The 14923-nt window shown below is 42.0% G+C and overlaps 1 protein-coding gene across 1 annotated transcript; it reads right to left on the bottom strand.

Annotated features, from left to right (window-relative positions):
* Window positions 1–8776: 8776 nt before the first annotated feature.
* MELLADRAFT_107326 (uncharacterized protein) lies at window positions 8777–10233 on the bottom strand (the record flags this gene model as incomplete). The annotated part of the gene is made up of 5 exons (XM_007410826.1): window positions 8777–9071; window positions 9143–9333; window positions 9415–9610; window positions 9697–9896; window positions 9967–10233. 5 exons carry the CDS (start codon window positions 10231–10233, stop codon window positions 8777–8779), a joined length of 1149 nt encoding a protein of 382 aa, XP_007410888.1.
* Window positions 10234–14923: the final 4690 nt, after the last annotated feature.

The raw sequence follows: 14923 nt of genomic DNA, 5'->3' as shown, positions 1-14923 counted from the left end.
CTTAAAATCGAGTGTTTTGAGGCAGATTTGACAAAGTTATAGGTGTTTTCAGAAATCAAAAGTTTCTCTAAACACTAATGAGCCAAATTTCAGTGCTTGTTACAGGTTGTAATTGGATGATTATGAAGGTTTATTGTTAGTACACTTATCAATACGGACTGTAAAAATATGGAAAAATATGGAGAGTGAAGCTCTCACCGCAGGGAACAAGATGCATATTTTTATTTATTTTTTGCCCTTCTCCTGGCCTCTCAATATTTTTGTGTATCAATAATTTAATTTTCTGCCCAGAAAATATTATATTTTGTGTAGTGAAAGCAACAAAAACTCCTGCTATCCTGGGAGAGCTACATACAACACAGATCCGTTTTGTCTGCCTCAGGCCACCAGCACAGTGCAGAACACCTACCTTTGCAGAGGGTGTAAGGTTCTTGTGAGAACCTTCACTAGCGTCCGGATGATAATCCGGCACGACTTCTTGAGAGAGCTCGAATCGGACAATTAACTTAGAACCTCGTTATATGAATTACGAGCTGGTTCCAGAAAGTCCCAATATAGGCTCTCAGAGGAGTCAGCAAACCCATCACTACAAAAGAAGAGATGAAAACAAATAAGAGAAATGCTCACCTGGTTCCAGAAAGTCCCAATATAGGCTCTCAGAGGAGTGAGGACTTCCTAGAACCGGGTGTGGAGCAAGAAGGTAAAGTGCTATCTATCTAATCCCATAATCTAAACCCATGAGTCAACCTGTACTTGTGTAACCCCTTACACCCTTCCCTCCTAAAAATATAAGTCTACCCGTCTTCGCTCAAACTAAATAACTCAAAAAAAAGAAGTAAAACACAAAATGGCATGACTCGCCCCTTAAAAGTGACTATAACTCGTCCCTGAGAAAGTAAAAACTGTTGTTGAAAAGAAAAAGAAAACCAAAAGTCAAAAGAAGAGAGAAAAAAAGGAAGAGAAAAAAAGGAAATGATGATCTTGAAGTCGTGATAATAAAGTTTTTCGTTGGAGTACAAATTCGAATTAAATGAATGGAAGATTGAAACCCTGAATTGATGATATTTCTTGATTCTTGCGTCTGAATCTTGCGTATGTTGATAAGAATGAATTTGATGATTGTGTTTGATTACCTGTTATTTAGAAGATAATCTTGCTTGCCAGCTGTTTCATCTAACGGAATGATCATAAGAGAAAATATCAAACTCACTTGCGGGGGTGCTAGCGCAATAGTTGGACACCCCCTTGTCAGCGTCCTAGCTTGCCTCAAAGGCATCCAGCTCCTGGTCCTAAGAGGTTGTTTTCGGCCGAGACAAAGCCACCAGCGTGACGGCAATAACCCCCGTCTGTTGCCCTTCTTTGTCGGAAATCGTGATTTTTGATTAAGGTCCTGTTATTGTGGAGGGAATAAAGCTTGCCAACCGCTTCTTCATTACATGAATCAAGAGAAAAATCAAACTCACTTGCGGGGGTGCTAGCGCAATTATTGCACACCCCCTCGTCACGTTTCGTAGCTTGCCTCAAAGGCTCCTGTCCAGGACCGTAAGAGGTTGTTTTCCGAACCGACGAAACCGTGTTGACGGCTGCAATGCTGGTTTCCGCCCCGTCACCTCCTTTTCCATGATACAATTTCAGCTTTGAAATGTGGAAAACTGGGGGCGTAGAATCCTCAGGTTGAAGTTGTAAGCGAAAATCCCGACCGGAGTTCAGTACCTCTTGGACTTCGTAAGGTCCATCATAGCGTGCTCGAAGCTTCTTTGTTGGACGTCCCTTCCCTCCTACAACCTGCTGTTGATCCGCACTGTCGATCATCACCCAATCCCCTACAGCAAAAGGTGTGCCTTCACGCCTCCGTTGATTATATTGTAAGGCCTGGTCCACACAACTACACCACACGCGGTCTCTCCACGTTGCCCACTCCAATTCTCGGCGCTCAATCCATTGTTTGACATCATCGGTGTCACAATCAGAGGGACTTTGAATGGGGAATAAACGTGGGATCCGCCCATATACGAAGTGGAAGGGAGAAACGCCAGTCGCCGCGTTGATTGCTGAGTTAATAGCGAACTCGGCTGATGGTAAGGATTGATGCCACTTGCCGTGTTTATCCCCAGCGAAATGTCTCAAGATTTGACCCACGGTCTTGTTAGACCTTTCGCTTCGACCATCTGCTTGCGGATGATAAGACGTCGACAGTTGAATACGTACACCTAAAAGCTCATGTAGTCGTTGCCAAAATCGGGATGTCCAAGCTTTGCCGCGATCTCCGATGATTGACTCGGGCAGACCGAAAATCGACGACCAGGCCGTAAAAAGTCGGCTTCCTGACTGTTCCGCCGTATCACGTTGCGAGGCTGGGATGAGACACACAAAACCTGTAAGTCTACACGTACACAAAGGTATCATGTCATAGCCTGACACTTTTGGGAAAGGACCTATAAAATCAATGGCAATGGATTGCATTGGTTGACTGGGTAACACAGTACTCTGAAGTTTACCGGTCGTGGAGGTTGTTCGTGCCTTGTTGCGTTGACAAGAATCACAAGAGCGTAGTTGGTCAGCGACCTCCTTTGCCATGCTTGGCCAAAAGAAGGTACTTCTCAATCGCGCCAATGTTTTTCGAGCGCCGAGGTGTCCTAATGCAGTGTGTGCTTGCTCGATAAAGTCTGTGCGCAAACTTCCTTGCGGCGGGATAACCAGTCTGCCATCCAAGTGCAACAGGTCGTCCTTCACGATGCAATCCTCTCGTAGCGGTAGAACTTTACGAAGTTTCTTGCAGAACGTGTCCTGAGTGTATCCTTCCCAAATGGCATCCAGTTCCGCGTCTCCTAATCTCGCACGTACTTCATACGCCGCCAAGTCCTCCCGTCGTGAGAGAGCATCAGCAACTGAATTATGTTCCCTTTGAGATATTTGAAATCTAAGTCAAATTGTGACAAGGTTTCCAACCACCGAGCTTGTCGCCGGCTGAGGTTGCGCTGTGTGAGTAGATTTGTCAATGAATGGTGATCTGACATCACGTTGACGCGCATACCCAGGAGTAATAAACGCCATTTGTTTAGCGCATTAATCACCGCTAAGAGCTCCTGTTCGTGGACGGGATAATTCTTCTCCGCAGGGTTCATTGCCCGACTTTCGTAGGCGATTGGAGACGCAGTCTCCCACTTGATGCCCTGGAATAATGCCGCGCCCAACCCATTCCCACTGGCATCCGTGAATAACCATAGAGGCTCTTCTGATTTGTAATCAAGGTTGCGTAGAACTGGTAGTGTTGTGATCAATCGCTTGATGTTGTTGAAAGCTGTCTCTTCTACTTTCCCCCATTGGAATGGTTTGGTTTTCAAAGATGTACTTGTGAGCGGCGATAGGGTACCGACGTAATGAGAGAGTCCATCGATGAACTTCTTCATCCATTGGACAGTGCCCAAAAACTTAAGAAGTTGCTTCGAGCTGGTTGGTGGAGACCATTTCGAGATCTTCTCGACCTTTTCGTCGTCAGGACATATGCCAGCTTCGCTGATTTGATGTCCCAGGAAGGTGATTTCTCGTCTGAACAACTTGCTTTTCTTGACTGGGCAGTACAACTTAGCTGTACGTAACCGCTCCAACACCTGTCGTAAATGAACCTCATGTTCCTCCACTGTTTGAGAAAAAATCACAATATCATCAATATAAACAACACATATCTTCCCTATTAAATCCCCCAGAATTTCCTCATTACGCGCTTGATGCGTGGCTGGACCGTTGGTAAGTCCCATAGGCATTACAACCCATTCATATAGGCCCCACGGAGTCTTCACCGCCGTCAGCGGGATGTCCTCCTCCCTCATACGGTCCTGGAAAAAGGAGCTGATCTGATCCACTACGGACCACACTTTCCCCGTTGCTACTAGGCGCACTGATTCGTCGACGTTTGGTAATGGAGAACGATCTTTGACCGTATACTTGTTCAGCTTACGATAGTCGCAGACCCATCTTGGCAATTCTGATGGGTCCTTCTTCGCAATTATCATCAATGGCGATGCGTATTGACTCTGTGAGCGTCGCAGTCGTCCCGCCTTCACGTGTTGGTCCAGTAGCTTCTTCCAAGAGTCTAGGTACTTTCTTGGATAGCCATATTGCTTTTCATTGATCGTGACGTTGGGATCGGTCAAAATGATTTTATGCCTCACTTTTCTTTTTTCATCCGGTAAACTTTCCGGGAAGGATTCATCCGGCATGTCATCGTCCTCCACTGGAGGAAGCTCTGCCGGGAAAAGATCTTCAAAGTCCTTGAAGACTCTATTCTCACGATCACTAAAGTCTTGTGCCTTTGCGATCATGTCAATATTTTCGATCGCACACAGCACTCTGTTCAATTTTTCTTGCATTGCTTTTTCATAAAAAATCTTTCCAGATGACGTATGTATTACACAACGGCGGTGCATTGAAATATCTAACTGAAATTTGGTTAAAAATGGCGACCCAAGAATCATGTCATACGAAGAACTTAATGGCGCGAGTTTGAAGAAAACCGCCCCAAAGCGCGTACTAGGATTTTCACACTTGAGGTTAGCCATCGCGAAATCTTTCAATACTAGGGGGGTACCTTCCGTAGGAATGGCTAGGCGTACCTCGACCGGTGCAATCAATGGTCTTTGAGGGATACGCAAGTCACGCGCTATCTTGTTGGATAAGAGATTCGTACCCGCTCCTGAATCCACCAAAGCACGAACAATTCTTCCATTACAAATCAGTTCCAAGATGATCGGTGCCACAGATTGTGAAGGTACGCACCCTTCTTCATTTGCTAGATCTTCTATTTGAGTAGCTTGAAACTGGTCCGCTTCTTCGTAAGCGGCGATGTCATCCGCGAAGATGTCGGCAACGTTCTCTACAGCCGCTACTCTGGTTACAGCTGGCGTTACTGGCGCTCGTCCTGCTGGTCTTTGTGTTGGAGCTCCAGCGGGTGTTGGTGTAGTCGTCGCAGGGACTGTGCGTCGAGGTCTGGGTCCCGGGTTGAAATCAGATGGCACCAATAAGAAACGAGGGTTGCGACGTGTGCAGTTTGGATTATTACACTTCTCTTTGCATGTAGCGCAAATACCTGTTCTTCTGAGATATTCATGATATCTCCAGGCATTATCGGCACGCTCTTTGTCTGAGCGTTGTCGAGGAGGAGGCGCCACTCGCACAGTACTCGATGCCGCAACGGAAGGGTTTGCTAAACTCGAAGTGGCCTTCGATTTGGAAGAGGGGTCCGGTACGAGTTTACTATTAATTAGTAACCGATAAATACCGTCTGCTGCGTCCTTAAAAACCGGAAATGAAAAGGTAGGTGCCAATAAGAGTTTATCTCGTTCAATCCAGTCCTTGAGCAATTGTGGCGCTCCCCAAGTGATATGTTGAGCGAGGTGCCAATCAGTGACCTGTCCGAACGGCTTGATGAGTCTGTGTATCGCCTGAGCTCGTTTGACGTATTGGTCGAAAGATTCCCCTGGTTTGATCTCCAGTTGTCTAAGGGCGTTCTCGGTGTCCGTTAGCCAGGCATATGGCAAAGTTCCCATAGCCATCATCTCCATTGCGCCCTCCCAAGATTGGCGCCTAAGTTCGTCCTTGTTGGCTTGATACCAAGACGATAGCTCCTTGTCGTCCAACAACGAGCCTAGCAACTTCAACTTTTCGCGGTCGTCTACCAAGTTCTTGAATGAGATTTCGCCAGTGAAAGAGGTCCGCCGGCTTGCCGAACTTGCCCTTGAATTTTGGCAGGTCGCTTAGTTTGATACGATCGGCTGTCATGAAGGTGGATACGGCAGGCATTGTAGGAGGTTGAGATGGTGCGTGATAACGCTCCGCTGCTGGGTGGTTTGGAGCTGACGGTGCTGATGAGTATTCAGTCATCAACGGTGACGGATGGGCCGATGATGACATGAACCCAGCTGGAGTCGATTGAGCTGGGTGTGGTCGCGAGACGGTCTCGTTCGCCGCCGTCTCTTCAGCCCAGCTGACTCGATGGTGAGTAGCATGAGACCCAGACGGTTGCTCGTCTTGAATGCCCTCGGCAGTTGCTCTTGACACGATATCAGGACGTGGCAATGCTTGACTACGCGCCAGGGGTGTCGGAGAAGTCGGCGTCTGATTCATGTACCGACTGAAGGTATTTGACCCTGTTGCCTGGGTCACCTCGTCTTGTCCTAGGTCTGCAGCTGCGACAGAGTCACGAGGAGGTATGCCACGACTTCGCTCGTCCAAGAGTTCCCGTACGAGCCGTTTCAATTCCGCTGTCTCTTCTCAAGACTGACTGAGTTGAGCAGATTGCACCTCCAAGCTGGCTACTTGGGAACGTAGGTTACGGATCGTCTCCCCATCTTCTTCTCTCGACATTGTGTTTGTCGGATTGTTAGAAGAAGGCAATTCAGCCGCAGACGTGATATTTGATTTGGGCAGTGGCGTGAACTGCGGAAGGAAACCCGGTGAGTGAGGTGTACAATCAGCCCCGAACAGTTTCTTGAAGTGAAGGTCTACGACCGTCTTCTCGGGAGCTGATGGTGATATTTCGATGGGTGAGAACCCTAGCTTGGCTGACGTCGAAGGCGTAGGGTGTGAGAAGGATGAGGCGTAAACAATCCGGTCCGTTACAGCTGCCGGTGATCCAGATGCTGAAGCTTCAGGTCTCCACTTAAAGTTTGGTGGTGGACCTGCTGGTGGGCTTTCTGAGTCTTCTGTGACTGTTACTTCTTTCTTTTTTTCTTTACGCGCTTGTCTTAACACAGCTTCAGGATCGTCAGTGTAATTCGTGGGTATTAGGGCAGCTGGTCCGAACATCCGATGAGTTCGTCGATTGGACTGTAGTGTCAGTCTTGATGATCCGGGAGCTTTCGAAACGAATACTCGACAGAACAAGATTTGACAGATGACAGATTGAGAGAGAGCAGAAAACCGAGACAGAAACAGAGGTGGCAGATAACAGAATGAAACCGGGCAACAGATTGAATGACAGATTATCCAAAGGGATAGGACCGAATAGATGACGTGAGATAGGTTGAAAAAAATTGTGGTAACTTTTTAGAGGTAAATTAAGTTAAAAAAAGTGTAAGGTTCTCGTGAGAACCTTCACTAGCGTCCGGATGATAATCCGGCACGACTTCTCGAGAGAGCTCGAATCGGACAATTAACTTAGAACCTCGTTATATGAATTACGAGCTGGTTCCAGAAAGTCCCAATATAGGCTCTCAGAGGAGTCAGCAAACCCATCACTACAAAAGAAGAGATGAAAACAAATAAGAGAAATGCTCACCTGGTTCCAGAAAGTCCCAATATAGGCTCTCAGAGGAGTGAGGACTTCCTAGAACCGGGTGTGGAGCAAGAAGGTAAAGTGCTATCTATCTAATCCCATAATCTAAACCCATGAGTCAACCTGTACTTGTGTAACCCTTTACAGAGGGGCAGGCCATCAAGCAGGCGCCTTCCAGGCACACCAACTTTGATGGTCAATTGGCTTGGGGCACTTTCAATTGGACTTTTGGGCCAAGCGGTTTGGGGCTTTCAAGCTCCCCAATCGCCCATGGATCAGGCTCAGCTCTGCTCAGCTCATGGGCGCAGAAATAGGCTGAAAGACACAGTTTTTCATTTCATAGTTGATAGGAGGTAGTCTGGAGTGCAGGAAAGAGAAACACAACAAATTTTACTACTATTAATGATGGAATACTTTGTAATTGAGATCATGTAGTCATTGAATACTATGAAATACAAGCATTTATATTTGTGTTTTTTGTAATTTTGCTGAAGAATAGGTGAGAGAGGCTAGAAAGAGGTGTAGTAAACGGGTAGGATCTCTCTTTCTTGAGGAGAAAACTTATATTTTAATTTCTTTAACAATAACAATTTTGAAGTAAAACATAACAAACATTTTTAATAAGAGAAATAGATAAAAGAGAAAGTTGTTGTACCTTTAACAATAACTACGTTTATAAGATTCAACTTTGTAACATGGATTTTCAATCAAACAATGTAATCAAAAGCAAAAGTCTACATCTTAAAATGACTCCATTTGAAATTAGATAAGAGAAGAATCTTGACAAAAAATAGAACCCAAGCTTTATACCTCCTTTCCTTTCGATAAGTGCTTGAGTTTGATTTAGATTCAGCTTTATAGTTGAATGAGTTTGTCGTGTAGTATTGAGTGTTTAGAACGAAACAAAGATTGAAACAACTTTTTCTAACAATAAAAAGAAAACAATAAAAAGGAAAAACAATGATAAAAGTAAATGGTTATCGAGTTGTTGAGTGAGAACTTCAGAGTTGTAAAAGAAACATATCAAGTGACGTCATACGTGTTTGTCAGCAACAGAATACAAACAATGAGATCAGGGCAACACAGCAAAGAACACAACGGGGCAACATCCTTGATCAACACAAACAACACAAACCGGTCTGTGATTTATTACTAATCACAACAAGAGGCACAGGAATAAAGAAAGATCAAGGCGAGGGAGATGGTATTGACCTTGATCTATTTGACTCTTTAGAAAAGGTCTTCCAAGTGTTTTGGTGTAAAAAGAGTTTCGTAAAAAATTCCCACCCCATACACAAACAATACAAAAAGGGGAATAGGGGAACAAACATTCCAGGCATATTAAGTTTAACTTCCAAGTTGCAACCATACCCAAAAACACGGGTTCAACCAGATGCCCAAGCCATGCTATGAAGTGTATGATGGGATTTTACAATAGAACCAGGAATGTCAGTCCCAGTTGACATAAATAGGTAGATCCACAGGTAGATCAAGGAATGGCTTTCAAAGCTTACGTGGATGCATGAAATTGAGGTTTTTTGGGTTGGTGGCCTGCAATATTAGCTCTTCAATATGAGCAGCAACATCTAAATCATCCGCTAGCTTCTTTTCAACCTTATTCACTATGTCCAGAGCCTGTTGAACAGATTTTGGGAAACCTCTCCTCAGTTTGATTCTACTGGTGTCATCCTGGTCTATGTCACAATGGGAAATGGACATCTGAGATTGAGTTGGGGGTCTTGAAGGATTGAAAGTTGGAAAATATTCGGATGTCCAATTAGGAATGTGTTGCCTCGACCTGTTTGACCAAAATCTTTCCAATAAGCTGAATGAACTGGGATACACTCTGATTGTATGGACTTCCCTCACCAGCTTGAAAGAGGATTGAAGATGAAGACTTTCAACATTGTCAGGATTGTATCTTTGCTCATTCGCAACACTTTCAATGTATGCTTGCGAGCTTCTGTGAAAGGACCCTTTGTACCTTGACTACCAAATGCTCCAATTATATCCTTAGTAAGTCGGAAAGGTACCTGTTCTGGTACCTTTAGCCATCTCCCCTGTTAAGTCAAAGTTTGGATGATGGAGTGAAATGATTTTGTCAACTAAAGATAACCAAAAACCAGTAAAAAAATTCTTACATGATCAAAGGCTATACCAAAATTGATATGAACCACCTCTCCAGTGTCCCTATCCAGCAAGATATTCAATTGGTGTCTGTCCCCTGAACCAACCACATACCCAGCAATCGAAGAGGTAGCTACAGACCTGATGCAGGTCAGTTCCCTGGTATCTGGCATAATGATTTGGCGGATCCCCTCCTGTTTATTGACCTCCCTTGTACATAAATCATGGTGTGGAATAGGAAACAAAGAAAGTCACCCTAAGAGCTGAGCAAAAAGTAGCAGTTCTAGCTTACTCACAGTTCTGAAAGTTTTTTCAATGAAATTGTATTTTCAACAAACTCAAGCACACCTGTTTCCAGAGATATTGGAAAGCATTGATAGGTACAAAGTTGTAGACTACTGTCAAAGCTTGGAATGTTCTCAAGTAACATCTTGTTAATTTCACTGTATATCTGCTGAATGAGGGAATCTTGCCTTATATCATCCCCAGATTTGACCTTGAGCAAATGAGAAAAGGACTAATCAGCAATATCATCTTGTTTTAACCAATGTTTTCAAGAAACTCACCAGCTGACGGTATCGTTTGCCGTCAGTACCTTCACAAGTAAGAATGATTGGCTGACTTCTTCCAGAATCAGATGTCTCCCATCCAGTTACTTTGGCGATGTAGACAATGGATTCATATCTACAACTCATATCAACTTCAATGGATTTGGTCAATAATGGAACCTTGTGCTCATAAGTCTTGAATCTTTCAATTAATTTTTGTTGGCTAGTCTTATAATCAGCTTTGATATTGAGCAGCATGTTGGCCTTTTCTGCTTTTAGCTTCATCTTCTGAGCTTCATCTCTACAAACTTGAAGTTCTTTTGCAATATCTTTTTCTACTGTGAGCCTAGAAAATCGGTATTGTGCTTCAATCTAGAAATGGCCATATATACTTGAAATCCATTGAGCATGCTGCAAAAAATTCCTTGCTTTTCCCCCTGAAGACCCTTAAGGATGATGTGCTGAGAAGCTTTTTGTGGGCTTGATTGTTCATCTACTTGCTTGCTAAGTTCTATTCCTGGTTTGAATCCAGCATAGTACAAGACATTCATAACCAAATGGAAAGGGTGTTCCTGAGATAATCTTTCCAAAATGTCCTTCACTGCCTTTTGAAAACAACGATCTGGAAAGTTTAATAATTCAAAGGGTTGAGGAATGACTGGTATGAACTTGTGACTGGGAATTCTTTTTAGTTTTTCTGTGAATTTTGAAGAAGATATTTTGTAAATTGATTGATTCAGCCAGTAGGATCTGACCTTGGAAATCAACCCGGAGCCAGAGCCTTCTACAAAAAATCAGCAGGTGATGTCTGTTTGATTGCCTTTCTGCTTAACTTGGGCCCTCTGAAAAAAAAACAATGTGCTATATAAGTCAATGGAACAGGACTACAATGGATTAATTCAGTGAGAATACTCACAGGCCTGGCTTGTTGGCTTATATTGGGAAATGTGAAGCTAAGTTATGGAATACTCTTTCACCTGTGAAATATACCATAGGGAGGGCTTTCTGGAAATCATCAAATAGAGACCAATAGTGTGGCCCAAATTCAGCTGTAGTGGGCCAGTCCTGTGTGCAGGAAGAAAATGGTTGCATCTTGAGAATTGTTTGGAGTTGTTCAATTGAAATGTTTTGTAACACACCTTGAGCTTCCATATTTCTCCTGTCTTAGATTGTTTCTGAAAAGGCTGAAAGAATTGTTGGATTGTTGAATGTTTGTCAGGCTTTTCTGGATTGTTGGCATCTTGCAGGACACATTTGTGATTTGGAGTGAGTGAGTTGATATATCCTGGTGTCCACAAATTCTTGTCCAACAATTGATTGAGACCTGTCAATAGCAAGACTTCACCACAAGACCATATGTAATCAAAGAGGCTGGGATGGTTCTTTAGGGTTTAAGCCGGGATCTTCTAGTCAGCTCACTGGTTCTCTTGCAAGGGTTTGAAAACGAATTTGTCAATGGATGGTTGGGAGTGATGTTCTTGCACAAAGTCTTCTGGGTCTTATTGAATGTCCATTTCATTAAGCATTGATTGAATGTCAGTTATATAGAGATGAGAAACCTTGATGTGGGAACAATCTCCATGGGTGCTGATCCTATTGTGTCTCTGACATTGGGTAATCTGAGTGTGCCATTTTTTTAAGTTAGAGATGTCTTGATGGGGTGATTGAGAAAGTAGAATCATAACTTCATAGCACTTTGGACAGGCGATGTTTCCACACTGCTTGCACAGGCAAGCAGCACCCACCAAGGTTACTGAACAATAATTACAGGTTATAGTAGCTTCCTCCTTGTGTTGAATGAAGTATACACTTGTATTGTTGTTGTACCAGTCTTGTTCTTGTTCAAGGATGGGCTTCAAATGCTGAGTTATGGAATGTCGTAGTTGATTTACTTGGTTGGCTGGTGGAGGTTGATGAAATTGGTTGGGAAATGTCAAGGTTGGGAATCTGTGGGGTATATGATTTTCTTCTATGAAGATGGGCTCTCCAAGATAGTTCCCTTTACCTCTGTCCCTGAACCAGTAGTGAATATCTTGAAATAAGCAAAAGGTCTCATCTTCAAGCTGGAGGCAGGCTGTGCAGTAATGTTTCTGAAGGATTGCTGGCAGTTCCTTGCAGGGAATTGATTGCTGAATGATGGTGGTATTTGAAGTATTGATAAACCCATATTTGTTCAATAGACCTGACATGCTGTTTGACTTCCTGGCATGAAAATTGATTGGAGTAAGAACAATAATTCTAGTAAAGTAAAAGAAGACCAAAAGACTGATTAAACTGATTAAACCAATGAATTCTAAGAAAGAAAAAAAGATAAAAAAAGACTGATTGAACAAATAAATTCTAATAAAGTAAAAAAAGATAAAAACTGATTAAACAAATGAATTCTTGTCAATTTTTTTTGAAGTTCAATTGTAGTCAAAGAAATTCACACTTACAATCACCAGCTGAAAGATGCTGAAACACTTCATCACTTTTCAAGCCTATTCTAACCACACATCAACTAATAAAACAAAAGAATTGAAGGCTTGGCAAAAAAAGCTAATCAAGTGGGATAAAAAACAAACTGCTTCTGCTCTGCACTTGATTCAATGTAAGATATCAATAGAAGGGTTTGGTTGTACGTAGCCAATCCAATCTTGTTGGGGGTTCACTTCTCAACGAGATGTGATCACCCCAGATTGAGATTGGAGCGCAGTCACATTCCAAGACTTTGGTTGGGACTTGCTCTACAATAATGGATCATTTGATTTAAAATAAGTCAATTCATGCAAATCATCAATGAATTTAGGTTCCATTTTCTACAAGATTCCATAAACAAATGAGATCATTTCAAAATCTGATTTTGAAAAAAAGAAACATGAAGGGAGGAGAGACTAACAGGGAAGCCATTGTGGGTCTGACTTGACTTGAGTATACCACTTGAAAAAGAGCCCGTACGCATCCACACCGGTTTGCATGCGTGTATAGAATTACGAGGAGGGTATTGAAGCATCCCAGGCTAGCTTGACATAATTAGACAGAGAACCAGTCAGACGGTCTTTGGAGGGAGGTGCATTGAAAGGTGTACCAAAGAGTTGAAAAAAGGGTCTGAAGTGTTGTGTTTCATGGGAGAGAGATTGGAAGAGGACCAACAAAGGTCCTTTATTGCATTTGAAACAATGTCATTGGTGAGCTTGCAATGGTCAGTGTCCGTTTATGCTGGTGGTGGTGATACAAGAGGTGATGTGATGGATTGGCTAAGTGGTGGAACAACTAGATCTTTGTCAAGCGTTGGGGGGTTGAGCTTGGCCTTTAAGCTTTGCATTCCGGGGCAACATGGGGCAATGGGTGATCGAGTTAGAGGCAGCGGAGGAAGCAGCTTGTTGAACTATTTTCACACACCTTGCACTGTTGGAGGTAGAGGCAGAGGGGGAAGCAGTCTTTCTTGACCTGACTGCCTTCTGGTTTTGAAAAATATCTACTCTGTAAGAAAGTCCTCTAGACCTTCATGTTTTATATCAGGGGTACACAAACATCTCAACCCAACCTTAAAAACCCATCCAAAAAACCCATGCCAACCTGATTGATTTTGAGTTTTTGGCGCTAAAAAATCCAAAAATCAATCGGGTTGCCATGGGTTTTATTAGGTCGGGTTGAGATGTTTGTGTACCCCTATTGGTTATTATAGTGACAAATATAGCTTATCTTGTCATCTTAGTCAATACATCTAAATATTTGGCCGTACACACCAAACCCATGTTATGCAAGATCCATGAAAACTGGTCAACAGTAATCATAAGGAATAAGGAGGAAGAATCCATCACGCCAAAAGAGTCCCACATGACAAAAAAAGTTAAAGAAGATCAAAAAGGGGATGGGAACAAATATGAAGGTTCTATACCTTCAAGTTTCACTGCTTGCCATGTACTGATGTGGACTCCTTTTGAAACACCTAAAAAATTAATATTAATAAAAATTTAAATAAAAGAAAATACAATAAATGAATAAAAAATGAAAAATAAAAAACAATCAAAAAAATAATGATAAAGAAATAAAAAATAAATGAAAAATAAATAAAAAATAAATAGAAAATAAAAATACAAAAAAATAAAAAATAAAAAATTGAAAAAAATAAAACATAAAATAAATCAAACTAAATGAATAAATAGATAAATAATTGACAAAGAAATAAATAAAAACAAAAATAAATCAAACTAAATGAATAAATAAATAAATAAAAATAGAAAATGAACAAATAAAAAATTACATAAATTAAAATAAAAGTCCAAAAAATGACAAAAAAACAAATGAAAAACAAGGTAACTTGTATGGTTACCAGTAGGGAGAATCTAAACTTGAGTAAGCCAATCATCCAGTCCTTCCTTCCAAAATGAACTTGTCTTCCTAACAAATTTTGTCCATAGGAAATTTGTGAATCTATCGTGATATGGATTTTCATTTTGAGAAGATCACAGGTTTGTAAGTTAGATTTCCATTATCTCTTAACTAGATAGCCTTGGTCTGGCTCTTTAGATATTCAGTTGCAGATGGACAATGCCCAAGTCTTGTGCTACAGCCATGTGATTGGTTCTTGACTCTTTTTGGTCTTCTTCAACTATTTTGGTGCTGTGGTAAGTTACAACTTCAAGACTACTCCATATTTCCTTTGGTGATCTGTTCCATCTGTTTCTGAATAGTGTAGGTGATATATCCAGAAGAGTCCTGCACTCATCCAAGGGTCAACCATGTGATTTTAATATCAACTTTTAATATCAACTTTTGATAATATTATTTAATGATTGAAATTTGTGTTATCATCACCAATTATGTATTCCATCCTATCAGCCTATTTTTAAGTTTTTTGTAGATTCTATGTAATTGATTTTGTATGTTTTGCACGAATCTATCTCTTTATTGTGGATCACTCATTCAATGATTTGATATTACCTCTGAGATTGTTGGGGTTGGATAAGGTTTACTTCTCCACAAACTAACC

Source organism: Melampsora larici-populina (assembly GCF_000204055.1).
Source record: "Melampsora larici-populina 98AG31 unplaced genomic scaffold MELLAscaffold_22, whole genome shotgun sequence".
Classification (NCBI taxonomy): domain Eukaryota; kingdom Fungi; phylum Basidiomycota; class Pucciniomycetes; order Pucciniales; family Melampsoraceae; genus Melampsora; species Melampsora laricis-populina.
This window is presented reverse-complemented; position numbering and strand designations above follow the sequence as displayed.